Here is a 27091-nt window from a genome sequence, read left to right on the forward strand (position 1 = left end):
GGAGCTAAATTGATAACTCCCTCTCCCTTCTGCTCCTCCTTGACCTGGTGAAGAGATTGAATACCTTCCCTCACATAAAGAAGGGCTGAGCAGGCACACAGGCAGAGCAGCATCCTGAACACGAAGACTGGGTCAGAGATGTGCTAGGAAGAACACAAAGGGCACTATGGACATGAAGGGTCTTTTGTTCATACCACCAAACACATCCTTGAGCAGACAGCTCCCTGATTTCCAGTGCACTGGGACTGGATAGCACAGCAGGAATGTGCTGCAGATGAGGAGCTGCTATATGCCAAAATCTTGGTGGTAGAGACTTGCTAGCATATTAGGAGGAATCTGGAGTAGAACACAGCTTTTTACCCGTCTTCTTTTAATTCTTCCTATGGGACACTGCTTAGCTAATGACTCTTCCTTTGAATTATGTTGCTGAATGAGCAAATCCTCCTGTAGCAAACAACCTCCTTCCCTACAGAGTGCTGAGACTTGTCCCCACCACAGCCCCCTGCCATGGTTTTGCCTGATCTCCATAGTGAGTGAGGTGATTGCCTGTGGAAAATGCAGTAATTAGATGTAAGCTCATGATGCAGGCATACAAGGAAGTCTGCATTATGTCTATACAGATAACCTGTCTGGTCTTCCTTTCTGACCTCCACGTGCCTGACTTGATGAGTCAAATACTAATCTGCCTGTGCTCAGGGAAACATGCACTGAATACAGGCCAAGACACATCAATATTCAAATCAAAATATGAAGCAAAGGTGAATTGTTCCTATCTTTATTTTTCCTGAGGACTGTGGAAAGGTCAATTGTCTACAAAACTGTACCACTTCTTTCTTCTTCCTTCTGCACATTCTTTAGAAATAAGCTGACATTCGGATACATGGACAGCAAGATCTGGATTCCTATCAACTGCAAATACAGCTTTACTGATCCATGGTAAAGGTGATTAGGAGCTGTGAAAAAAGGTCACTACCTGTGTTTTCATTTACCTGGTAAGCATCTGGAGTAGCTTGCAAATTGCCTCCTCTTTCAGCCTTTCCATGCAGCTTGTCTTTGCCAAGAGCAGATGTCCCTGTTCTAGAGCTGGCAGTGGCACTTACTGTGCAGCCTGGGCAGCTGCACAAATGGCTCCAATACTCCAGACATCAACCTGGCTTTGTTTGGTATAAGAGACCAGATGTAGGCTGGCCATGTGTGGATTTGACAGGCTCAGCTCCTTGTGCCTAACATCAGTTCTCTTAAATCTTCAATAGTTGCTTCAGCAACATCTGTTTTGAATCACAGAGAACAGGTCCAGAGTGTGCATGTGTGAATGCACGTTAAATGTTTTCCCAAGCTTCTCCTCGTCTTCAAGGAGCTGTAATTTGGGAGAATATAAAAGGCAGATGAATAGAAGTGGGTTGCAATTTTGTCCTGGTAAAAGTTCTCATTAGGAATGATTTGCTGTACAACAATGCTTGGTTGAAAAAATTTTGGGTTCATCTCTAGCTTCAGAGATGAACCCCAATGACATAAATCATGGGAAGAAGCACATACTGTCAGTACCAAAAGCATGACTCACATTGCAGAGTTAAGGTACAAATGTCAGCATGCTGCAGACATCAAATTTTCTGGGCTTCTGATACAGCCTGTGTGTGTGACAGGGTGGAGTGCTACCAGGTCATTTTTCTACAGGTAAGTCTCTGGGACAGGAAGTTTTTGCTCAATATTTGTAATAAGTAGTTGAAGGATCACCTGAAACCAACCCTCTTGCAGCCATCTGTTTTAATATTTGTTTTGATCTCCTGCATATTTGGTAAATTGTGAATGTCCATGAAAATATCCAGGAAATTCCATCAGCTCTGGATGTGGAGGTGGCTTTGATTGATACTTGGAAAATACTTGGTGGTAGACCAGGGGCAGTAGTGCTGTGAACTGTGAATATCCTGATGTGACACATGCTTGGGATGTAGAGGTAGCAGATCTAGAATATGCTGAATATGCTTGAAAAATTAAGTATAGCAATTCCACGGCAAATACTTTTAGCACAGCTCCGTTGTTACTGTAAGTGAAACAGTGTGAACATCAACAAAGTGTTATAATTATCTCAGAACCAACTTTTCCACGGGGTAAGTAGCTCAGGGTGAGAATTATCCTTAGAAGAAATCCAATGCTATTAGGATAAGAAATGCAGAAATAATTTTAACTCTGCCCTATAGGGAAATGAAGAAGAGAAATGTGGAACAACCAAACCTTTGTGACTTTAAAAACTAGTTTAATCTAATTGAGTACCATAAACCCTAAAATGCCTTAATTACACTTATTTGGTTATTACACAGGCTATCTTGCTTCCTTTTTCATCAACAGAGCTCTTATAAGTATTACACTGAGCATTAAGTAGAGTCTGATCTCTAGCATTCTCCAGGCTAGTTAACACTCAGGAGGCAATATTTGCCCATGCACAGCAAGGCCTTTGCATCCTCACAAAAAGAGAAATCTATGCAAGTTAATCTGTAATTCCCACAGGAAAATTTTCCCTGTAGTTGTCACTAGGTGCTACTCTTCCCAACTCAGGGATCAGTTGTTGCATTGTTGGTGTCACTGTTCAGATGTGTGCATGCCAACTATTGTCATTAAAGTTAGCCAGGCTCATGGGGTTTGGGGGTGGGAGAGGGTATAAGCTGTTGTAATTCCTGTGGAGGAATGCCAACCCTCTCTATACTTTTTTTTCTGACAGACAGTTTGTCATCAGAGCTCTTCCCAAGCATCAGGAGGCTCAAGAAAATTTGCCACACTAATTTTTTTAAGGACTCATCTGCAAGGGCTCACCCTTATTCTGTGCACTAGGATTAAGTGTCTTATAGGAATGTGGTACCCAGAGCCAGGCAGCCTTCAGCAGTACATTGGAATATCAGTGACCATAATATTTGCTGTAATGAGTACTGAGCAAACGTAGCCCTTCTGGTGGGGACAGTGGTGCCTCTGTCCAGCAATCACTTGATGTGCTTCATATTCAGGCATCACAACTCTGTGCATGTGGAGACTTTGGTGTAGAGCAGTCATGGGGGTAACAGCAGGATGGGAACTTTCCTTGTTTAGGTCAGAAATTGTCTCCTTGTTCAGTTTGGACATGAGGCTCTCAGGACTTTGTTTCTCCCTTGCACATATGTTCTCTGGCCAAGAGAAACAACAAATTCTCCTTTTCCTATATCTACTCCAGTTTTGATGGGATGCCCTGCTCTCCTGAGGGCAGCACATGAAGTTAGCCACAGGGGTGAGAGTGCTCTTTGGCCCCTCCAGTGCTCATCTCCTGGCTGTGGCATCTCCAGGAGAAGTGGTGGTAAATTAAGTGTCCTCAGGCCAATGCCCATGTCTTTTACTCCGTATTTTACACTGCTGGACTGACCAAAATCAAATGCAGTCAAGGTGCAGTCATTTAAATTTCCACCTTTGACTGACACAGTTGTAGAGCACCAGGTGTAGTAAGTACCAGATCTAGTAAGCGCCATCTTTGTGTGACAGTGGGGCCGTGGATGTTGTAAACAAAGAATTCCAGTAGTTATGGAAATAACCAGAGCTGCTGCCAGACTGTGAGATTATTTGGTTGGGAAGGTGAAATCCTGATTTGCTCCAAATCCTTCATCTGCCTGGCAGGCTGTCTTCAGCCAGCATTTATTGGCTTTTTTGTGTCAGGACTCATTTGCCACCGTGTTGTGTAGCAGCCTGTGGTGTTCGTGGGGAAGCTCGGGGCTCTTCAGAGCCTGATTATGAGCTGAATATATACTCCATATCTGGGCTGTACATTTACAGGCCCTTCCCTGTGCCAGTGCTGGGGCTGTGATAAGTGGGAGGAGGCCCACTAGAAATCTACTGAAGCAGGTCTAATTGAACCAAATAGACCAGCTCAGTAGAGTAGAAAATAGTCCTTATATATCTACCCGAAGAAGATAATGACCTTTTAAATAACAGAAGCAATTTTATTTCAATACCCCAATTACTCTGAACTCTCAAATGTCAAAGTGCCAAGCACTTTCAAAATAACTTAATTTAGACATTTATAGCACTTAGACACTGCTAGTTTCTTATCTAACCTAATTATGGGTTGTACAGGAAATTGCAAAGCATCCCAATTAGTGTTATTTTTTATAGTGATGCATAGGAACGGCCTTTGCCATTTGCTGTAATCATGTGCATGGCAATTTACTAATTTTGGCTTCTGTGTTAGTTCCTCTTCTATCCTCTGGTTGTTTTTTGAGAGCAAGCAAGGAGGAAGTAGAGGTAGAAGTGAGCATAGCTATGTTTGTCTGATGGATTTGAAGGGCATATTTTCCTCTGAGAGCAGAGAATAGTTGCAAAGCAGGACCATTTAAGATGAAGATGTGCCATGTAGAAAATAACAGCTGAATAGCAAAATTGTTTACCTTCCTCTGACCTGAGCATTTAGCCTGTGATTCTTGACTTTTCTTATGCTATGTCCACCTTGATATAATAAGGTCAGGCCACATCATTGGAGAAAGAAGAACATAATCTTGTAATTGATTAGACATCTATAAGTATCAAAGCAACCCACTGCAAGACTACGGAGAAGAAAATTTCACCAAGTATAATATGCTTTAGTGTGAGAAGTGCAGAATAAATGGATTTACCTCCTTCTAAGAAGAACTGCAAGGCCAAATTAATCCCTGGCCTAACTCTCTGGCTTCAGCCCCACAGGACTAGTTCAGGGGAAAGAGATGTGTAACGTTGCTTAATGATTGCCTGCAACATCCCTTCACAGACAACACTGGGCAGTTTTCATTCTAGTTCCTATACACAGCAGGCAGAATCAGAGGTGGAGGAAATGGTGCAGCACCACTGAGCAGTATTCAATGACTACTTGCTTTCATGGTAAGAGGAGAACGTGCATCCAATTACTGTTTGATAGTGACATCTGTTGCCCATTCCCATGTGGTTTTTTGTCCTGTATATTTTATGTGATGTCTTTGTTCTGTGCTGTGCTCCTCCACCTTCCCCAGTGTCAGGAGAGTTTGTCTTAGCAGTCAGAGAAGTTCCTGCAGGCCTCTTCATTCCTCAGGATAACCCAAAAATATCAATGTCTAATTTCTCAAGGAAAGATGTGTGGTTGTGGCGAGCTATGTACTGCTGTTTATTGTGCCCAAGGTGATGCCAGCCTGGAACAGGAAGGACAAAGCCCCAGAGGTGTTCTTGTCTTGTCACAGCTCTGTGTACAAAGCCCTAAAGCACGTTTGTGTTCTCACCAAGTTTTTAATGAAGAGAACCCCACAATTACGTTGCAATTATACTAAAACAAATAATTTGCTTGCAATTGCAGACATAATGACATGCTTACCACACCTGCCAATTAGAAAGTTCTAATAAAAAGTAATAAAATACCTTTTCCTTGGGCTGCAGATTCAACCCCCACACAGCCTGCGACACTAATATGATTTACTCCTATTTGCTGATGGAGGATTCCAGTAATAAAATTTAATGTGGAGGAACAAGGTGTATTTAACCAAAGCTGTAAACATATCTAATCCTATTTAAAGCTATAGGGTGCAGTACATTAACGTTTAACAATCTGATATTAAATTGGTGGGAAGCTAATAGAGCTGTATTTGTTAAGATTTCAGCACAAAGCCATCTTTTACCAATGAAAACTGAAGGAGTAACCAAAACAGTGTGACTCAACAGACTCCAACTGCTGCTTAATAAGGTACTAAGAGTCTTCATAGAGTAAGGTACTAGAGTCTTCCTTCTTTTATGACAGGAACTCCTGTCATAAAAGAACTGTGGACCACCTTCAGCTTTGCTGCTGTTCTGCTAAAGCCAGAGAGAGTTAGGCCAGGGATTAATTTGGCCTTGCAATTCCTCTTAAAAGGAGCTAAATCCATTTATTCTGCATTTCTCACACTAAAGCATATTACACTCAATGAAATTTTCTTCTCTGTAGTCTTTCAGTGGGCTGCTTGGACACTTACAGATGTGCAATTAATTGCAGGATAATATTTTCCCTGTCCCCAGTGATATGATCTGGCATTATTAAATCTCGGTGGACATTGCATCAGAAAATATATAGGAAATGTCTTCTTGGGAAGATGGGTGTTCTCCTAAGTAATATTTCTGGCCTTGTTTCACTCAGCTGGTCTGTTGCCTTTTGGGATTCTGCTGCTATGTGAAGTCAGTTCCAAATAGAAAATATTTAAAAAGCTGGAATTTTCTGCAGAAAGAAGAATTCAATTCCAAATACTGTGACTTTCTAAATGTTGTGTAAGAGATAAACACATGTCCTTCAACTTAGGAAGCAATATGCCTCTCTAGGAAGCAATAAATGCTACAGAGACTAAGACAACAAATCTTACAAAAAAGGTAATTTATTCAGTTCAATTAACTATTATTTTGGGGAATTAGATATCAAACATAAACAAGAATATATAGGATGTTAATACATAAAGAATGGTATTCATTAACATGCTGGGCATAAATATACAGTAGAGGATTCTTATGAACAATGAGCACAATGGCCAGTTCTATGCTAAAGAAATGTTTGTAACCAAACCTGAAAGTTTTCACAGCTAAGTGTTCAAATCATTAATGTGTTAGGATTTTAAATTCCAAAGTAGCAACTAATAAATTCTACATTTCTCTAAGGCCTTTTGAACAGATGTCCTCTCTGAATAGTCAGGATGCTCAAAAATTGAGCCCTGAATGTTGAATCACTCATGAGCGCCAATTTGGTTTTGGTCAATGAGTTGATTGCTGTTGTCACTGAAAGTCCAACACCTGATCAGAGAACAAGGAAAGATACCATGCCCTTTTGGTGGGTGATTAAATCCTGGAATAATGCAAAGGTGAAACAAACATCTTTTTTGACAGCTCACAAATGCAAACATTAAAAATGCAAATAATTGCTAACAAATCTATTGATGAAAGCTGGCCTTAGTTTGGAAAGAACTGTTTTGATGAAGGAATAGAATTGGAATTAGTATTGTACATAATGGTCAGCCTGATAAGCTTTTCTTAAATTCCTTTTTATAGAAGAGATTTTTATCCAATATGGAAGAAGATGACTGCATTTTATATTTACAGATCCTGGCTAGACAATAGCAGACTATGTGTGCTGCCTAATCTCTACCACTGTTCAAAAAAGTTAAAAACCAGTTCATACAAACTCACTTATTCTGGTGAACCCCTCCAAAAGGCAGTGATGTGCTCTGTCATGTGGTTGCCCTTGGATGCCTGTCCCCACACTTGATTGTCCCACCACCCTCCTCTCCTGCACTCCCATGCAGTAGCAGGAACAAGGGCAGGAGTGTTCCTGTGGTGAATCCCAGCTGTGCTCTGAGCCCTGGGGAGAATATGTTCTACTACCACTAAAGGGGTGTGACCTGTAAAAGAAGAAGCAGCTTGGGCCATCTTAGTTACGACTCCAGAGCCCAGGAAGTGCTACTCCAAAATCCACATTAAATTCTGCTGAACAAGCAGCCTGTGATGGGGCTCCCTCACAGACCTGGAGAAGACCTGGCATGGGCCAAGTGTCACCTCTCCATTACCTGATGGTGACCTAGAGAGCCAAAGCTTTTACATCTCCATGAACTGCACAGCTACTCAAGGGTTAAAGCTTCCCAAGAGCTGAAAGATGTCAGATATTTGAATTATCACTGAGCTTTGGGGAAATTCAGACACTGAAGATACATGAGCTTGAAAACATCATTCCAGCTATTCTTCATGACTGAAATGCCCAGGATGGCACAGAATAACTCATTTTCCATGAATGTGTATCAAAGGAAAAGGAAGAATGCCTTCTCAGTTGTCAAGAGGTAAGGAAAGAGGAATGTTACTTTATGTCCTCACATTCGGTTCATTTCCCTATCTCCTGAGCCCTGGTCTTTCCAAAGAAAGACCTCCAAAGACAGCAGGGCTTTACAGAGTCTGTTCCATACTGAAGGAGAAGCCGTGTAATTTCATCCTCTAGGTCAGCAGTTTATTAGTGCAGGCTACAGGAGGAAAATTTTGCAGGTTTGGAAATATCAAACTAAACCAAGACCAAAAGCAGTGTCCTGGTTCTCTCAGTTTTTACTCACTATCAAGTTTTTCTTATTCCCAATCAGAATTTTAAAAAATCAAATCCTGGGAGATATTCCCAAGCTACGAATATTCTTCCTTAAATCATGGGAATTTAGCTATAAATGTTTCCTTCAGATTATTTTGAAATAATTTATTTCAAACACCATACTAAAAGTAATGCAAGTTTTTAAAGACAATGTCATTTAGAAAGGGAATTTGGAAACACAGAGCATAAACCTTTTTAACTATTTCTGGAAAAGGGGAAAAAAAGTAGGAAAAGTAATTTTAGCTTTTCCTTGGCTGGAGCGAAAAGTCTCAGCTTTACTGGGTTATTATTTTTGTGATGGGGCGAAATTCATTAAAGTGGCCATTTTCCTGGTCAGTGGTCTTTTCCCTCAGTAGCAGGCTGATGGGCATGGATCCTGCTGTTAGTCCTCCTGAGGCTTGCTAAGATACTGATGTTGGCAGCTGGACTCATCACATCAGCATTAAAGAAGGAATAATGTTTAGTGTTAAAAATGCCCCAGGTGGAACTTCAGTCCATTTCCAACAGAGGTACAGAACATCACAAAGGGTATCTCTGGGATGTCACAGCTGCTTTTTCTATGCTTACTTTCAACTAAACTGTGTTTAAAAGTCTCATAGAAAAATAGAAGTGCATGAAAAGAAATAAAAAAATAAGGACATTTATATGATTTTTATAAATAAACAGCACAGCAAGAATTAAATAGAACACAGACAAAGGACATTTATACAGGCATGAACTATTACAGCTTGTTCTCCTCAAAGAGTATCTGTGCGTAGACTGTCATACTGGAAATGCCTTTGGCTTCCTGAATTGGCTTCATCAGTTCAAGTTCAGCATATGTTAAATTCTCCTCTGCGATTTTTGGCTGGAAAACAGAACCAACAAATTCGTTATAATGTCGTTACTGCTAAATGTAGATATTTTATAACATTGGGTATAGTTCTTCTCCCACCCATTCTAATTCTTCTATGTGTTAATCAATTTACTCAGCATTAGAGATAGTTCATAGAAGATGAAGTAAAAATAATATTAAAAATGGGAAACAGGGCTAAGTAGGATTTTCAGATTTGCTTGTAATTTAACAGAATATTTTGACAATTCAAATATTACAGATTTGAAAGATGTATTTCAGCAAAATGTTCAGCCTCCTTAACACTAAATTTCCCAATTTTATTTATTGCAGATTTCACAATTTAAAAGATATACGCCAGATGTGCTTTCCAGCTGTAACCCTTGGACCAGTTACATCTCTAATCACAGCCACTCACAAAGCCTCTCAGTATATTTCTTAACACAACCAAAAAATGTTAAAAATACACAGAAGGCAGAAAAAACTGGATAGAATTACTGCCATTCCAGTGGAATTTCACCACTTTTGCCAAGCTATAGATGAGTTCAGAGTTTAGAACAAAGGCCATACCACCAAAACTGTCTGCTGTATTACAAGGATTGAATTTGACTTAAAACTATAACATTTAGCTAAGGGACATGGTCAATAAAATTTACTCAACAAATTTATCATGCACAGCAGAAGCTACCTACTGCTATTGGCAGCTTCATCCAGACTCAGGTGGCTTAGAGGAGGAAAATCTTGTACTGTACTCCTGTGTGTGTTTTGCTCACAGTTGGGAGTGGGTTGTTCATGTCTAATTCACCTCAAAAAATGTAGCAATAAATAAAAGAGTTGCTGTGGAATTGTGTGTGTAGACCTCAGTACTTGAAATGGATTTCAGTTCATCTGTAGAAGATTGAGGTTTATGCTCCCTGAAAATGGGTGGAGTTCTACAGCCCTATGCAAGAACAGGAGAATTTGCTCTTTATCTTCTTGAGTACTGTGTTCTACCCAAGTAAGTGGTGTCCTCAAGCTGAAGTGCAGAAGACAATTAAAAAAACCAAAACATTTCAGCCATGCAAATTTTTGCAGTCACAAAAAGTAACCACGCAAAGTTTGCATCTCTCAGACTAAGGAATGGCAGTTGTAAACTTAAACTGAATTTTCAAAGTTCATAAACCCAGATTTTCCACACAGTACTTAAATGTTAGGAAGAAATTGTAAATATTTGCCAAGGCCAAAAGTTTCACATTTTATTTATTGCTTATTTATTTCTGATTTAAGACAAATTATTCCTATTTCCTTGATATGTGTTTGAATAAGTGTTGTATTGTCTTCTGCCTAAAAAGTTAAGCATCTAATACCCACTGAAATCAGTCCCTGTATTCCCCGCTTCCTGTCCTTTGCACTGCTCTGGAATCCTCTCCTTTTACCTTGACAGTTGCTCACACTCAGCACTTCAGATTGTTTACATCAGGGTGAAAAAGTTTACACTTTTCCAGCGTTAATTTGATCTTATTTCTTCCCTGCAGATCAGATCCTCAGAAATTTGTGCAGCTGCTGCTGCAAGTGGTGTGTCTGAAGTCAGTCAATCTGTGCAGTGTGAGTACAATCCCTCTGCAGGGCACTGCCTGCAGGGCTGGCACCTCTGCATTTCACTGGGCATGCTGTCCGCCCTCCCTCCCTCCCTCCCTCCCTCCCTCCCTCCCTATTTCAACTTCTGGTCTCATTCACTATCAAATGCTCTGCTGTTGACAACACAGAACATTTCCTGCTTTCACTGAAATCTCTGCAGTAATGACCAAAGGAATTCCTGTGGATCCAGACAGGTCTTGACTTTAAGAGAAATCAAACATATATTTTCTTTGTTAATATATTAGGACTGAACTGAACCACAGGGTTTAGGAGGACATCTCTCCTCTCCTGGCCTTGGCTTGAAGTCTTGAAAAAAATTCTTGGTCAACTGCTGTGATGGCTGAAAAATTTTTATATTACCCTCTTCTTTCTATCCTGAAAGTATTAGCCTCAGCTTCTAGGCACTTCAATTGTTTTTGCTTTTATGTTAAGTTAGAGATTCCTTTTGAGATTTCAAACGATATGTGCCTGTCTATTCAGTTACGTAGTAGAGCAGCTAAATACAGGAGTTATATTGAGGGTGGACACCACAATAACACCAACATATGCTGAAGATTTTCAGTGTATGACAATATATTGAGTTTCTGTTTGAAGGTATTGAGAATTTTGCTGCCAGCTTCGGAGTCACATCAGACCTTCAATGCATAATGATACACTGCATGTGAAAAGACTCCTAAAAACGAATCTGATAAAACTTTTGAAACAAAGCTGTTGGTCACTGCCAGAATAAAACTCTACATTTCCTAAGTCTGATGCAGACATCTGTTGAGGTAGAAATATTTTCATTGTTCTGTAGGAACCAGTTGTTCAGGACAAGCTAAATATATATATGTTTTCCCCTTTGTTTAATCATATTTCTTGTTATGCCTCCATTTAGAAAATGCTGCATGTCCAAAAATAGCCACCCTAATGCCCAGCTCATGTAAATTTTAGAAGTAAGATTTATGAAATCATATTGTCCAGGTGTTTTATTATATTATCTCAAAATTGCATTGTTTTCCACTGTAGATTATCTCTTTATTCTTACCTTATTCTATTATGTTTGGATATGAAAAATAACACTAGATTCCCCAAAATAAGTCATTGGGCAGTAGTGGCTGATGTGTTGCTTTCATACATTTTTATGATGTTCCTATAGTAAACATAATTTAATAAAGCCAAAACACACTAAATAAATAATTGCATCTAGAAAAGCAATAAAACCAAATAAAATTAGTACTTTCATAAGTGGAAAAGGTACTTCAATTACTGCTACAAGCAACAGCACACCATAAAATGTGTAGAATAATTTCCCTTATGCATATTTCTAGTATGTAATAATTTGATTGAAAATATGAGGAAACACACAGGAGGTTCAAAATTGTGAAAGGTATACAGTTTTCAGCAAAAGATGTGTAATAACAGTGCATGGGAGCCAACAGCACTTTAAGTACCTGTGGTAGCCAGGTTTTTATTCCATACACTCTTCTGCACTTCATTTATCAACCACATGTTTAATTTAATTTTGCTGGTTTGTTTGTCCAAAACCAACTTTTTTGCGCAGACAGGGGAAAAAACCCCTAATTCTACAATTTCATCTCTCATTAGGATTGGATATTGTCTTGGCAGTGTTAACCTGGAAATGTGCCACCACCTTCTTTCTGGAACAATTGTGTGACTTTAATAACTGGTGTTATAGGAGGGATGGAAGGTAGGGCAGAAGAGGAAGACAATGAATGACTGGCCATTCACCCTTCTCTTTCTGTCTTGAGTCTTCCTCTAGGAGGCCATTGGGATTTCTAGGGCTACAACATCCTTTTATAAAAAATTGCATCATTGTTCTAAAATAATATTGAAATTATTTTTTCAAGTAGGATTCTATTCCAATGTGGCATTCCTAGATACAGTATTTATCTTGCACATCTGTTTTCTCATCTTGGGATCATACACTTTGCCAAAATATAAATTAGGAAGAGTTATGATTTTCCAGTGTATCTTCTGGCAAATGAAAAATTATTCCTCTTCCAGGTTTCTTCCAGTTTAATTTTAGTTTATTCCAGTCACAGGGCTTCCCATTGGCAACTATTCAAAAGACTTCACTTATAGGAACATTTTTCTTATTAAGCAATCTGCAAGGTCTACCATGTGAATATGTAAAAGAAACTAAAGTATGTGTATAAATAGTTTTGTTTTTATTGGGTTTGTCTAGTATATAAATGTGTTAGAAATTAACTAGAAGGGTTGGGGTTTTAATAATAATTATTCTGAATTTTCAGAATAATTATTTTCAAAATTACCAGGAATGTCAATTTTGCTCCTGCCAGGCTTAGCTAGCTTGTTTCTTTGCAGCCTCAAGGATGTTTACTGTGAGCAATGTCAGACTTGAAAGTTCTTGAAGTTTTAACTAAGACTACTCTCATCCAAATTTATGATTAGGTATAAAGAAAACAAGCAAATAATAACCTCTTAAATTTAGCTTCTCTGGAAAAACAACTGATGCCAACTTACACTTAGAGACTGCTGCAATCTCACTGTTCCATGACCACACATGTTACCATGAAGATGACAAACCCAATGTGAATTTTTAGTTTACTATCAAAAATAAGCAGAAAAGGCCTGACTTCCCATTTCATTTCAGTCTTAAATATTTTAGAGACTATTGCTGCAGACATTCCTCTTTGAATTCAGTGTCTATATAATCACATGTAATGTAGTTTTTGTTTGAGATATGATACAGAAAGACTTTTACACAGGGGTAAAAAACCTGTAGATGAAATTAAATTTTCAGCTCTGAGTTTTCTGGATTTACAAGCATATGTCCCAAAATATGCACATGGCAGTAGCGTTGGAACTAGATTATCTTTAAGGTCCCTTCTAAAGCCATGCTATGAAATTCCAGTCAGAGTTTCACAGTATTTTTAGTAACCCTGGTTTTCTGCAGAGCAGCATTTGAAAATGAAACTCCACCTTCACTGGCATGCCCTGCACTCATGAGCGAATGGCTTAGGTCAGCAAGGATAAAACCCTGCCAGTTCTGCAGATGTTTGCTGGTGTGATTGCCAGTGCATGGCAAACTGCATCCTGTGGCCCAGCCATGCCTGCTGCTGGGTGGACATGTGGTGCCCAGGGATGCTGCAGAAGTGCCAATGGGAAAGGTACAGAGCCAAGAGGTGCTGCTGCTGTTTGTTTGATCCAGCCCCTAGGAATTGCACTTCTTGCCAGGTTATTCCACAGCACCAAGCAAGCAGCCTTGCCCCACTGCCATGAAGTTCTTTTTAGCAAGCACACTCTGGAACTACCATTATTTTTCTTTCTCTTGCAAAAGCCAAACTTGACTCTTTGGCCTTTTTCCTTTAATGTTTGAGAAACATCCTGTTTTGTAGTCACAGTCGGTAAAAAGCTCCACAGAAAAAATGCAGATACTGTCCAGATGGCACAGCTCAGGAGCATCCAGTGTCACTGCTGAGCACACTCCATCAGAAATTGTTGAGACAGGACTCCCCAGGCCAACTGACTGGGCTTGTTTCCACAGGAAGAGATTGTTGGCTGTCTCTGTATGCATGCCCAGAAGGGTGGAAACTGCATGCTGAGTGCAGCCTAAGGGAAAGGGGGTAGCCCATCTTCTCCTCTGCATATCTCCTTTTCAAAGAATCTGGTTTTTACAGCTGTGGAGGGGATGGGATATGGCTGGCAGCTTGGCCACCACTGAAGGGTCAGTGAGTGAGGTGAAAGTCAGGATGTGCTGAAGCAAAGATCCAGCATTTTTGGTGGATGGGCTGCATTTTTGCCTGGGCCATCAGGGACACTGCAGAAAGCACATGCTGGCAGTGGGGTCAGACAGGAGAAAACTCACTGTAGGTTCAGAGAGAAAAGGATGACAGTCCTGTTTTTAAATCTACATTGAAAAATCCCTCCCTTTAAAATATGTGGCCTTACTTGTGCTAAAATCACTAGTGCTCCTGAGGGCCACAGACAGACTTAATGCTCAAACCCTTATGAACTTCAGTGGGATGACCTCCTCATTAAGATTGTACCATAACTCAGAAGTCAGAAAAAGATTTTTTTTAAGAACTTCAAGTGTTTACCCATGTCAGTGACTTGATTGCTGGCAGAAAGCCAGAGATTCTCCTGTAACAGAGAAGCTTCAGAAATTACTTCTGCAGAAATTCTGAAGCTAGGCCTGCAAAATGACTTCTCCTCTAGAAATCCAGCTACTGGCCAGTAAGAGTGCTGAAATATCAAGAGAGACATTCAGTGCTAAAGCTAAGAAATACGACACTGGAAAATATGGAGAGTAGTAATTATGCTTTTTAGTGGCATTATCAGATAAAAAGGGCAGGTTTTTTCCCATTAAGACACTTATTTTTTACTCCCTATAGCATAAAATGCTACACTCCCTAAAAAGAATATGTACAAAATTTGTGAAGACTCTTTCACCATTGCATCTAAATTTTAGTATTGAATCTCACAGAAGTTATGATTACAGAATCAGGGACAAAGATGATTTGATAAGTCCCACTGAATGAGTTTTGGGGGAAGAGCATCCTCACCTTTGCTAATGCTCTATTGCTTTTACAGTTGCAGTTATTCCTAGATTCTAACCCAACACTGCTGGAAATCAGGCTGATTCCTTCTTATCATTAAAAAAAACCCAATGAAGTAATTAAAAGTTTTCACGTCACTGGTGACACTTTCTTTACTCCAAATGTGTCATCGCACAAAAATCATCCGTTGTGGGATTTTGTAAATATACAAGTCTAGACACTGATCCAACAAGAAATTTTATGTATTTATACACATTATTCCTTCTTGGGAGTAAAGATAGCAACTTCAATCTGAATGGGGAAGCAGGTATAACTCAGTAGCTCTGAGTATGTTGAGTTCCAAGTCTCAACCTGAATGTGCAAATGATATTCATGTCCTATGGACATCTCACATCCTATGGAGAAACTGAAAAAAAATAGATACACTCTATTCCACAGAGAGGGTATTCAAGAGGCTGGTCAATGTAGCAACAGCAGAAGCCAACTCTTGTGGACTGTGACACTTACATGGATGTTTCTGAAGAACTAAGCCCAGGGGATAATTTGTAATACAGGAAATACATACCTGATTTCAAAGTGTGATATTTATATGATATAGCACAGTGCACATGTCAGTGGCAGAATCAGAAGATTCCCTACAGCTTGGCGTATCTGAGCAGATATCCCTCCCCTTAAAATTTAGTGTGAAAATGATGAAGTCAACAAAAATTTTGCATAAGTAAAGATTTGAAGGTTTGATCCAACCTGAAGTCGCATCCTTTCCATTGGTTGTAGTGAATCACACAGGAGCTCCTCAGACTGATGGTTTCAACCTTCATGAAAAGACTCTAAAGCCTTTTCATTTAGGTGATGTTCTGTAGCTGACACTCTTGGGCTATGACAGCTAATCTCTATGAGGCAATGAAAGCCTTACCAGAAAATTTGGTTGAGGAAATAGAAGATTTATGTCTACCAACTCAAAGGGCTAAGTACTTAAGGCTAGAGCAGAACAACCCTTAGAGAGAAGAGTTTGTGGGCCCCTAGAATTTTCCTTTTCATAATGACTCTCTGTGCTTCTTGCACGCTATAAAAATCATCCCTTTTTGCATTTCAGCATCTCTATTTCCTTTGATCTGTACACATTTCTCATTGATGCTAATAGAGAATGACACAGATGGGGAATATTTTTGCAACAGGGGGAGCATAGAATTGTTATTCTGGCTAAAGCAAAAGCAATATGACTTAAGCGGAGTATTTAAAAGGCTTTACTCAAAGCTGTGCAATTGAACTTGGTATTAGGTTTTCTCTCTTTGTTTTTTGGTTTTTTTTAATTTTCATTGAGATTATGTCCATATTTCATCCAGGTTATTGTGTTCTTGTAAAATTACACTGCAACCCACTCTAGCACGTTAACAACAAAAGAAATTCTCTAGCTTATTATAAACATCTTTCAAGAAACCAAAAGCATATGTCCTCTGGAAATAATTTTGCTGGTATTTAGGCTATTACAAAAAATTTCCCAAAACACTGGAATTATTTTGTAATGTTCCTTTACACTCTAGCTTGTTAGCTTAGGTTTTCTAGAATATTCTCCTGGTGCCCCACTATAGTCTCTTCCTAGGGTTGCACAGGAAAAACTCAGAAGTAGCCTAGAAACTCAGCAATTTGTGTCTGTCTTTGCAGTAGCGATTACGTGGTAAGTGTGCCATCAGTGAAAAAAGACCTAGTGTAGACACCAGCTGTGCAATCATTAGTTGGAAAGAAAAGGTTATTTTATCCTGCAGAGATTTGGCAGGATGATGATAATTTTTTTGCTCCAAAGCAGATGGAAAATTTAAAATCTGAGAATTTTTTGAGAATTAAAATGGGGAGACATGTTTACTAAAAATAAAAAAAATACATCCAATTTCATTTGGATGTATTTGATATGTCTTTTTCTCTGTATTTTCTGTATTTTTCATCTTTCTTTAAACTTCTTTAACTTCAATTAGTTTAATTTTCCTCACTGGAAAAACAACAACAAAAAAAAAGTAGTTTAAAAGCAGAAAGTATGGATTATTTTCTCCTGATACAAAACATAGATAACTGTGTGGTAGAAAGAGGCAAGAGGAACAGACTTGGGAAACTGCTCTGGGAAGTGCCCTGCTCAGCTTCTGAATGTGCCTTATAGACTGACTTTGGCTTTGCTTACTTTGTCCCTTAATGCACTTTAGTGCTAGGTGAGTCCATATTTGTTGCATCCCTTTTTAACCTAAAACAAACTCATGCCCATAGACTGTGCACTGCATCTCTCCAGGTGCACTCTGAGGTGAAATACGAAAGGGAAGAGAGCAACATATGGAATCAGCTGCCTGACTGAATTCCAGCAGCAAGGCATTAAAACAGTTTGTTGTCTGCATGCAGCATGTGGATCCTCAGTTGTGCTAGGAGAGACAAAACTGATTTTGTTGTTTGAAAAGGCTTTACTCCTGCTCACCTCCAAAGTTTGGACCTTGACTGGTGTTGGGTAGGAGGGTGGGAAGAGCAACAGCTATTTGAGGGACATCCTTGGAATTATTTCAGAATGAGAAAGTATGTGGAAACAGATTTCCTTCAAGTTCAGCATGTGTTGATGTGCTTTAATGACCTGCTGGAAGTATCTGAGGGCTTTAACTGGTGAGAGCTTTTCCTAAGAGGGATGAAGAGTGCCTGATTACTGCTGTGCCCAGGCGCTGGGATTTACTCCGGGTACACGGCAAAGGGTGGCTGTCACCCCTGGTGCCAAGTGCTCTCATCTGTGTCTTTGTCCTCTTAGCATAGCTTTGGCCTGCCACATGTTAACAAAAAGCCTTTTTCATGGAGTTTTAAGCTCTGCCTCTTCTTCTGTCAGCCTGACTGGTATGACAGAGTCTGGCCAAGGGGTGATCCCAGCAGGACCAGCAGAGGAACAACGAGCTCCATACCTAAAATTGCCTAAGATATTAGCTGAGCTATTCTCAAGTCACCTGGCATTATGCCCAGGTATCCAGGGTTGTAAAAAGTAGAGGTTATTTACTGACAATTGGTGGGAAGGCTCCCAGTTGTAAGCCTCACCTGAAAGTGAAACCATCACATGGCATTTGAGTTATTCCAGTGGCATAATTTTGGGTACCCACCTTTGCCTAATTATACAAAATTGGTCTCTCTGGGATCTCTCTATTGCCAGAGAAGGAAGAAAGTATTCCCAAAAGGCAACTCAGAGCAGTAGTCTGAATTACCAGGAACATCAGGCTCTGACTCTAACTCATCCCTCTTTCTATTGCCTACGCAGAGAACAGAGCAGACCACAGCAGCTATAGGCATCTGAAGTGAGTTGGTATAAAACTCTGTCACTCTATTACCACTGGATGTCTTGTCCAGGCACTGCTTTGTTACAAAATCAGAGAAACATCTCACCATCCATCTGATTCATCTGGCATGTATCTGCAAGGGTATTTTTCAAACAGAAACTCGTTTGAGAAACCCAAGAGAAACTGTCATATGAAGGTGTTTTCCTTAGTATGAGCTATATATATCCATCTTATTCCTGCAATTCAAGGCACTTCTGACTTACACCAATGAAGTGCAGAATAAGGCTCCCCATTTCTCACTTGAAAAGTTTTAAAAGAAGTGTGAACAGTACAGTTATGATTCTGTCAGTAACTGGTATTTTTTTCCAAAACGCCAGCTGCTAGAAGCACGTGAGAATGAACAGCAGGTTTCATTTGACAGGCCAAGTTTGTAGACATGACAACTGTTAGAAAGCTGGAAAACATGATCCAGTGTAACATAATGCTCAAAATGAAAAGAACCAAGATAATTCATCACTTGAAAAATTATTTTAAAAAGGACCTGTACGATTTTTAAGGCAATTTATAATATCTAAACCTAGAGTTCTGGCAACATTATAGCATTTGTATTGAGAGAGTATACAGAAAATTATGTCACAGAAAATTACTCACCAGGATCAATTTTCTTTGAGGTTTCAAGAGCTTGGGCTTCGGGAAATTATTGGCAATTGGAGCTACAAAAATAGATATTAAGGGATCATTTCATATTATTATCATTCACTGTCATTTTTAGTATATGTATTAGCAATCTATAAATTACGTATTAATAGCAAATTAGAAGCAAAATGTACTTATATATGAGTTTAACCATATTTCAGGTATTTTACAAGGAAACATAATGAATGTTTTGAATTAGAAAATTTGTAAGATTAAAGAATCTGATATGCAAGACATGCTGTTTATATGCAAATAGTAGAGCAATTTACCTCCTGTGACCTAACCCACATCAAATCTTCAGGTCCTTTCCCTCTTCTCTCCCACTGGCTTAGCACAGGCAGCGTTGCTCAGAAAGCGCACCCAAGACTTTGTGAGACTGACCCTGGGGTAGCAAATCCTCTTGGAAAATGAAATCCCCAAGAGGCTGGTCATTATCTGCTCAGTTTGCTTGACTTCCCAAGTGCACCAGCAGTTTTAAAGAATGCAGTGTGCTGGCTTCCCTCAGAATACCCCCACAAGTAATTTCAACTTGCCTAACTTTAACCTTCTCTTTGCTGCAGAGGTTCCTCTCTCTCCTCTAGTTAGTGGGAGCTGAGACCTCCTGCTTGGACTCATTGAGTAGCATCTCAGAACAGCTAAAGCTGCAGGGAGGTGACAGCCTGTCCCACAGCAGGTACAGGGCATTTCTTCCCCCCCCAGATGGGAGCAAAAACAGGCAGAGACAGTGGCAAAGTGCAGGATTCCTGATGTCCCACACTGCTGTCCCTACATGGTTGTGCTCAGGATTTGAAATATCTCTGTGCCTCTATTTTCATACCTTTTGCTGGGATGGCTGGTGGCTGCTCCAGTTTCTCTTTCTCCTTCTTTTTCTTTACCTTCTTAGGCTGTAGAGGAGACATGCTTGTCACACTGGTAACTGTCTCCCCAGAGCTGCAAAGCACAGGCCCAAAAGTGAGGGAAAAAATAAGGCAATGGAGAGAAAGAAAGCTTGTCCCTGTGAGTTCATGCAAACACATCACTTTCCACTTGTGGGAGTCCGTGCACAACAACTGGATTCTGATCTGCATATAACATGAAAAACCTCTTATGGGGTTGGAAATGCTCTGAGTTTTGCATTTTTTCAGCCATACAGTATGGCTGAGAAACTCAAAGAGTTTCACTCATCTGGCATAGAAAATGCAACCTCTGAGGTTTAAACAAGACCCATTTCATAGCACCTACTCCTTAAAAGCAGGTATGACCCCACTGCTGTACCCAGAGTGAACTTCTGCCCACCAGCCCTCAAGGGTCAGAGGCTCAGACAGATTACAGTAGTTGAATTAGCTCCCACGAGAAGTGTATGGAAAAGTAAAATCTCCGATGCAGATTCTGGGCTAAGACTGGCTGAGGGACTAGGAGAGCATGCAGCCTTACAGGAGAGCTGTCTTAAGGCAGCTCAAAAACCCACAGCTGCAAAATCTGGCTTCTTCAAGGGGGCCAGTGTGCCCAGGGAATATAAAACAAGAAGCTGTGCTCCACTCTCTAACTCAGGCATTCCCCAATATATCTGTGCTGAAAAGGTGCTCTTAGCTCTGAGGGAAGAATACAAGTTATGCTGTAAACAGACTCCTATCTGCTGGATTTTCACCCTTATCACCTCCCAAAGGCTGAGATAAAAACCCTGCTTTGGATATTCAGGCTCGGGTCTGCAGTCAGGCTGCAGTGTGGGTCACTGTGGGTCACTGAGCTGTGGTAACCGACTCTGCAGGGGCTCCCTGCTTGCAGCTAAAGGGGAATAAAATTGCCCTGGCTTGAGTGGTAATGAAAGGAAACTTAACTCACAGCTGGGATGTGAGGAGAGTGTAAACCATTCAGTTATGATGACTACAGTGATGGAGGTGACTTGGTAAGCACTGGTTGCTCAGCTGCATCTGCCCCTGGGCTCACCCTGGGGAAGGTCAGGGCAGTGTGGTTGTGGGGACCTTTCTCTCAAAAGTATATTGATAGTAGTTTTATCTAACCCCTATAAGTATATGCATTTTCGGTTAAAACAATGCTTGCTTATTTCAAATACAACACATACTTGTAAGTTTTAAAACACAATTATAGAGCTCCATTATTAAGCTTAGGACTTCCTAATATCTTGCTAGATATATTTTTTTGCAACTTAGGAAGTTATTCTAGCCAAGCATTAATACACAGACCAATGTTCTGTTTGTCCTTACTTTTCTACTTCTTACATAATTTTTCTTCTGACCAATCTTATAGCTACTACTTAGCTCTAATCACAGTTCTGTTGTCTCTAATACTTGTCTTTTGCAGCTTTCCCAACACCATCTAATTTTATAGATTCCCACAATGTGCTGTGAGTTCCACCACGCCATGGAACACAACCAGGGTCTCCATAGCTGTAAAAGTGATAATACTTATTTCACTGAATTTTAAATCATTTCTCCCAAGCTCCTGTTTCTCTCCAGATTCTTTTGCATAATGAAACATTATCTTTCTATTAATAGAATAAAATATTCTTTATATTAATAGAATCAAATATTCAGGGCAAAAGACTTAATGAAAGTTAAGATGTCTCAGCTATTGCCCACACAAGAACAACAAAATTACAGACACATTTTACACAGTTGTAAATTCAAATGAATGTCACTACCACTGCTAAAATCACTCTGGATTTACACTTGTATAGACTGCAAAAAATACTCTGGTTTGCTGGTTTTCCAGAGTTCTATTTCATGTACTCAGTCAAAAACATAGATTTGCTGCCAAACTTTCTAAAAAGTGTTTAAAAAAAAAAATATGTTCACAATTTACAAATAAATCAGATTTTATGTAAACTGAGGGCTGGATTGAAACTATTCCTATGTCTGCCTGCTCTACTATGAACTGATCCCACAAAAACCATTTGTTTCTATACCAAAATCAAGATTAAATGGTTTAAAACCAGCAGAAAATGAAACTCTTCTGCCTGGCTTCTTTGTACAAACAGCAAGCTACCAAGAAGAAAGACTACCAAAAAGGAGGTGAGAATACTTTTTTAAAAATGTTTTTGGTTTTAATAATCCAAGGTCATTAAGGCAGATGTGTAGCCTAAAGATGCTGTTGTTCTGACATAACAATATATGAAAAAGCTTGGTGTCAATTCATTGCATTAGTTATTATTCCTGCTTTGCCAGGAAAAGTGAAGCTACAAAGAAATGTTTTTGAAACTTGTAGATTTCTTTTAAATGCCAGGGCCACACAGGGTTAACCATTTCTGGGAGATACAATAACTATACTTGCTGTCTCAGAAATGAGCTCCTCAAACCAAACAAGGAGGCTCAGAAAGGACTCCTTGGCCCCGAAACACTGCCTCTTTGTGAGCTTGTCTTGTTCTATGTCTAAAAGGAAAGTTAGTTTTTTATCTCCAGCTCCTTCTTCAGCCCCCAGGCTTCTATTTCAACGGAGTCATGTTGTGCATTTCTTGAAGGATCTAATGAGTTTTTAAAGAGCAAGAATAATATAGGTGTTTGGGGCAGTAACCTGTGGAAGATGTGTCATAATCATGGAATGGGGCAGCAGGTGCCCTGAAGGTCATGGCTGTTGCAAGACCTGGAAAACCACTGAATTTTGGCTTTGCTATCCTTATTAGAGTCTAGGATGTGGAACTCTTCCTATTGTCATCTAAGTCAGCTATTTTCTCTTGTCAAAGGTCTGCAGGGGGGTGACAAAAAATCCACTTGAGTGAACTGGGAGTTACTTGGATATTTTCCAGGTAGGAGAGCTGTGTGAAAAGGTGCCAGGGATATCTGGATTCTTGTTTCTGGTTCTGTGTGGCAGAATGTGCTCCTCTAATGTGAGATTGGCACTGTGGAACCAAGGTGTTGAGATGGACAATTTTCTGAGGAAAACACTTTATTTACCTCCAATTACTTATCTCCAGAAGAGCAGTAACTGAAGGACTAGAGAGTTCAGGCCAACAAAAATAAGAAAGACAGAAAAAAATGTTCCTGTTTTCAAAGCTTCACCTCCTGGGGGTTTCTGGATCCGAAAACTGGCAAAATGATCCAATAACAAGGAAAATAATATGAAGAAGGGTATTTAAAGAAAATACCAGAAAACGAAATTCGGTGGTTTGGAAACTAAAAATAACTGTACTATTTTATTTAGGTAGTTATTTTTAAAACGTGGTCAAGAAATGAGTTTTGGTCAACTCATTTTTTTCCTTAATTTGTTATTGGTCAAGTAGCAAACCAAAACCTAAACATTTGCTTTGCTACACTCAGGAAATCTGGATTTAATTTTCTTTTCTACCACGGCCATTTTGCGAGACCTGGGGCAAATCACTTAGCCCACTGTGCTTTAGATTCCAATTAAAAGCAAAAACATCATTCTGATGTCAAGACATAAAATATTTTAAGATGCTTAGGTATTACTGCAGTGGGAATACAGACTTTTCTTAGACACCAGACTATTAATGTAATTTTGAAAGTGGATTCTACTCTGTGTTTGAAATATCACTAAGGGAGTTGGAGTTGAGCTTCTCTAATCAAGGCTGAATTTTGCACAGTAGTAATTTTAAATGACAAGAATCTCATGCAAGTTAGTTAATCAGTTTGGCCTAATGGATATTTAGACAGTAGGTTTTGGGTCTAAATGTGTTGAATTAAGTTCCAAGACAAGGAATCTACAGGTGTGAAGAGCAATGAGTTCAAAGGAAGTGATGGTTTGTGTTTTGAGCAGAGGGTGGAAAATAAATGGCACCAAGTGTGAAACATAATTATGATGCTGGTAATGCTTTCATAGGTATTTAATTTTAAAGCCCCAAAGTCAATGCACTTTATGCATGCATTTGTATGATCGAGGATTTCATTAGCATAACTTGTCACACTGAAATACACAAAACCATGTTTTTATCCATATTGAGTCATGCATTTCTTTCTCTTCTAGAGAATCTCTTTTATGGTGAAGAAATCACATTGGCTTGTTTTCTCCCTAAGTTCAGTGTTTGCAGCAGTATCACTGCTACATCATCTTTCCCAGAGAGCCAGGGCTGGTAGTGTGCATTTTTATCTGACTGTTATACTCCATTGTTTGAGTTGGGTCTCATTTTTCTTCTCTTTTTATGTTCCCTACCAATATACTTTGGTTTCCTCCCCCTCCTCGTTCTTTTTTGTTTGTTTGTCTTTTGTAATTCAAATTTTGTCTCAGCAGTTAATAAAGAAGGGGGAAAGTGAAAACATCCAGGAAAAAATGAAAACTGCTGAGCTGTCTCTAAATTTTTGGGTGGTGCAATGGCTGGTCAAGGTCACAGAACAAAGATCTGTCCATAAATAACGTGAAAATTTTGATTTGTACTGGCCTCTCCTGACCCCTGTGCTGCTTTGTTTTGATTTCACTTCCATCTGAGTGCCAGTTAGACTGAATACCACGATAATCCCATGAGAATGCACTAAAAATCACACTGTTGGAGCATATAGGCTGTGCTATACTTGGCATTGAATCCCACAGTGTCTAAAGATACTATGAGAAACAGTATGTGATACCAAGAGGTATTGGATTTAAGCTGCAAGGCTAGAAACACATGGTTTCTGTCACTGAAAACTGGGAAACAGCTGTGTTTCTGTGTTGTTATGAGACATCTCTCTTTCAACTTTTTTGTTTGTAAAGTATTTGTCATATATTGTTACTGCAGCTCCAGTCCAATATACATATCAGGAAAATCATACAATAGAAATCAGTTTTACAGCCACACCATAAAAAACTTTTGGCAGCTGATGGTATTTAAAGGGACAATAATTAACAGTGCAGCAGAAGAATTCTTCCCATCACTTGGAGTCTTCAGCTGGGAACAGACTGTGGGCCTTGAAAATCTGCTTTTGAACCCCATTCCATCCCTGGGTGTGGGAATCCCCAGGTAACATTGTGATTTGGTCTGTGTGCAGGGACAGTTTAAGTCATTACCATCCCATGAGGTATCGGGGAACCCTAGAAACCTACACAGAATGAAAGTAGCCTTCTTCAGAAAGCAATTCAGAGCATCAAGGAGAGACATGTCACTGGAACACCTGCAGGACCTACAGCTAGCCCAGGCAGATTCTTCTTTTTCATGCAGCAGGCACACTCAGGAGTCAGGGATCTGCAAATCTTTATGTTCCCATAAGCACTTTGAAAACATTACTCCTATTCTTCAGCACACACAGCAAAACAAATCCAGAACTGGTACCTTGGTTTAGAGTAAAGAGATGTAATCTCCTACCTGTTCTGGGGGCATTTCACCAGGTAATGCTTCACTGTTAAAGAAAAGAAAAAAAGAAAGAAAATGTGGCTTCACACCAACATAGTTTATGAGTTTCAAATGAGCACTGTAGACAGATCTGTGTTGTTGAGCGGGTGGTTGTGGGTGAGCCAGGTTGTTACACTGGGAGAGCTAATGATAGTCACCACACATCATTGTATTGTGCTTTAAAATGCAGTCTGACTTGAAGACAGGGGAGAGGGGGAATGTATTAAACAACACCAAAAATCTGCTGTGGAAATGCTGGGCAACACACATTCCAGTGGTCAGCCCAGCCAAAAGACAGCTTGCTAAGGAAAAGCACAGCAGGCCAGTAATTTTACTTTGAAGACTTTTATTTCCCTTGTGGTGACTGTATTTATTTCCAGAAGCCTGAAATAAACCATTCACCCACAGGAGCCATGGCTGTTCCTAATGTAAGTCAGATTGTGGCCACAGGCACAAAGGGATCCCTTCTGGGATCAGACCAGAGGTCCAGTCCAGCCACCATCCTGTCTCTGACAGCTGTGTGTGTGAGCTGTGTAAATCCTTCTCCATATTCCTTTGAGTCAGTAGTCCTGAGCAAGGGCAGCTGCCCCCACTGCAGCCTTTTAGGAGCCAGCGTTATTAAGATGCTCTTTTGTGGCTTTGTGGCTTCTATGCCTCTCTTAAAGGACAGACTCTGGCTCTTCTGGTCAACCTACTGCCAATTTATATCTCAAAAGGATGAGAGAGTGCATCCCTGGGTCACGATGTGAAGTTGAATGCAGCACAGAAGTGCCCCTTCCTTCTCATTCCCTGTTCTTTAAAGGACCATGAAAAGCAGACACAAGGGCACACATGTAACCATGCCCCTCTCTTCAGGAAGGTTTTCATGTCTGGACTTAGCTAAATGCTCCCATTCTAAGGGAGCTATACAGCTCCCAGGAGGTGCATTTTGGTCCTAAGGAAATGGGTGCCGAGAGCACCAGGAGCTGGGACTAACACAGGGACAATGTTTAAGTCAGTCAAGGCAGTGCTTCCATCTACCTGTCATACCTTTTTTAAATGTACAGAAGAACAGTAGACCCAATCCTCCAGGAGTAAGGGAATGCTCATGTACAGTGCTGACATGTTTTTGAGCATGCAAATATTCATATATCTGGGTAGCAAAGAAAGGTTTTAGCAGCTCAGAAGAACCTTCTTTTTCTCTTTTGTAAATCCTTATTCTATTGTATATTATTTCAATACTTAGCTGGTGTTGGTTCAATGTAAATAGACCTTTTCATTCAAGCTGCTTGCATGCTCACAGCAGTAAGTTGACAAAACAAAGCACATTCTAACCCAATGTCTGCTCAAGAAAAACTGGGATACATCACTCTAGTGCTTGTGGCTTCAGGGTGACTCACCATGACCAACATACTTAAGTGTGGGTACTCCCTTGGCACAAAACCTTTGTCATCACTTAACAGGGTAAGAAGAATAACATCGATCTTGTTCCTTCCTTTTGGCAAGCAGAGTTGTTGGGTTCAGTTAGAATCAGAGTTACTCTGTTAAGTGCACTACCAGGAAGATGGAGCCACAGACTGAAATGTGTTTGTGGTCAGGCAAGGGCTTCTCTATACATCTATTTCTGGTTTACATGTCTTCTCACTTGTGTATCTGAATCACTCATTCCTTTGTGGGACCTGTGTAGGCTGCAGAGGCAGCAAAGTCATGATTTTCTCCTGTCATTTACAAAGCAACTCACTAACCAGACTCCTCCTGAAAGCTTCTGTTCAGAGGTGGTCCTTGCACTCTCCTCTGACATGGTGGCTGCTA

General features: G+C 40.0%; 1 protein-coding gene across 1 annotated transcript in view; it reads right to left on the bottom strand.

Moving 5' to 3' along the window:
- Positions 1-6333: 6333 nt before the first annotated feature.
- Positions 6334-27091, bottom strand: part of VSTM4 (V-set and transmembrane domain containing 4) — a 31833-nt gene continuing 11075 nt past the window's right edge. The window contains exons 5-8 of the mRNA XM_064430762.1: positions 25274-25307; positions 19865-19977; positions 19003-19064; positions 6334-8939 (exon numbers count right to left, since the gene is read on the bottom strand). Coding sequence (XP_064286832.1) covers positions 8814-8939; positions 19003-19064; positions 19865-19977; positions 25274-25307 — 335 coding nt within the window. The 3' untranslated portion in view covers positions 6334-8813. The remainder of the gene's footprint in view (positions 8940-19002; positions 19065-19864; positions 19978-25273; positions 25308-27091) is intronic.

Source organism: Passer domesticus, chromosome 8 (assembly GCF_036417665.1).
Source record: "Passer domesticus isolate bPasDom1 chromosome 8, bPasDom1.hap1, whole genome shotgun sequence".
NCBI classification, from domain to species: domain Eukaryota; kingdom Metazoa; phylum Chordata; class Aves; order Passeriformes; family Passeridae; genus Passer; species Passer domesticus.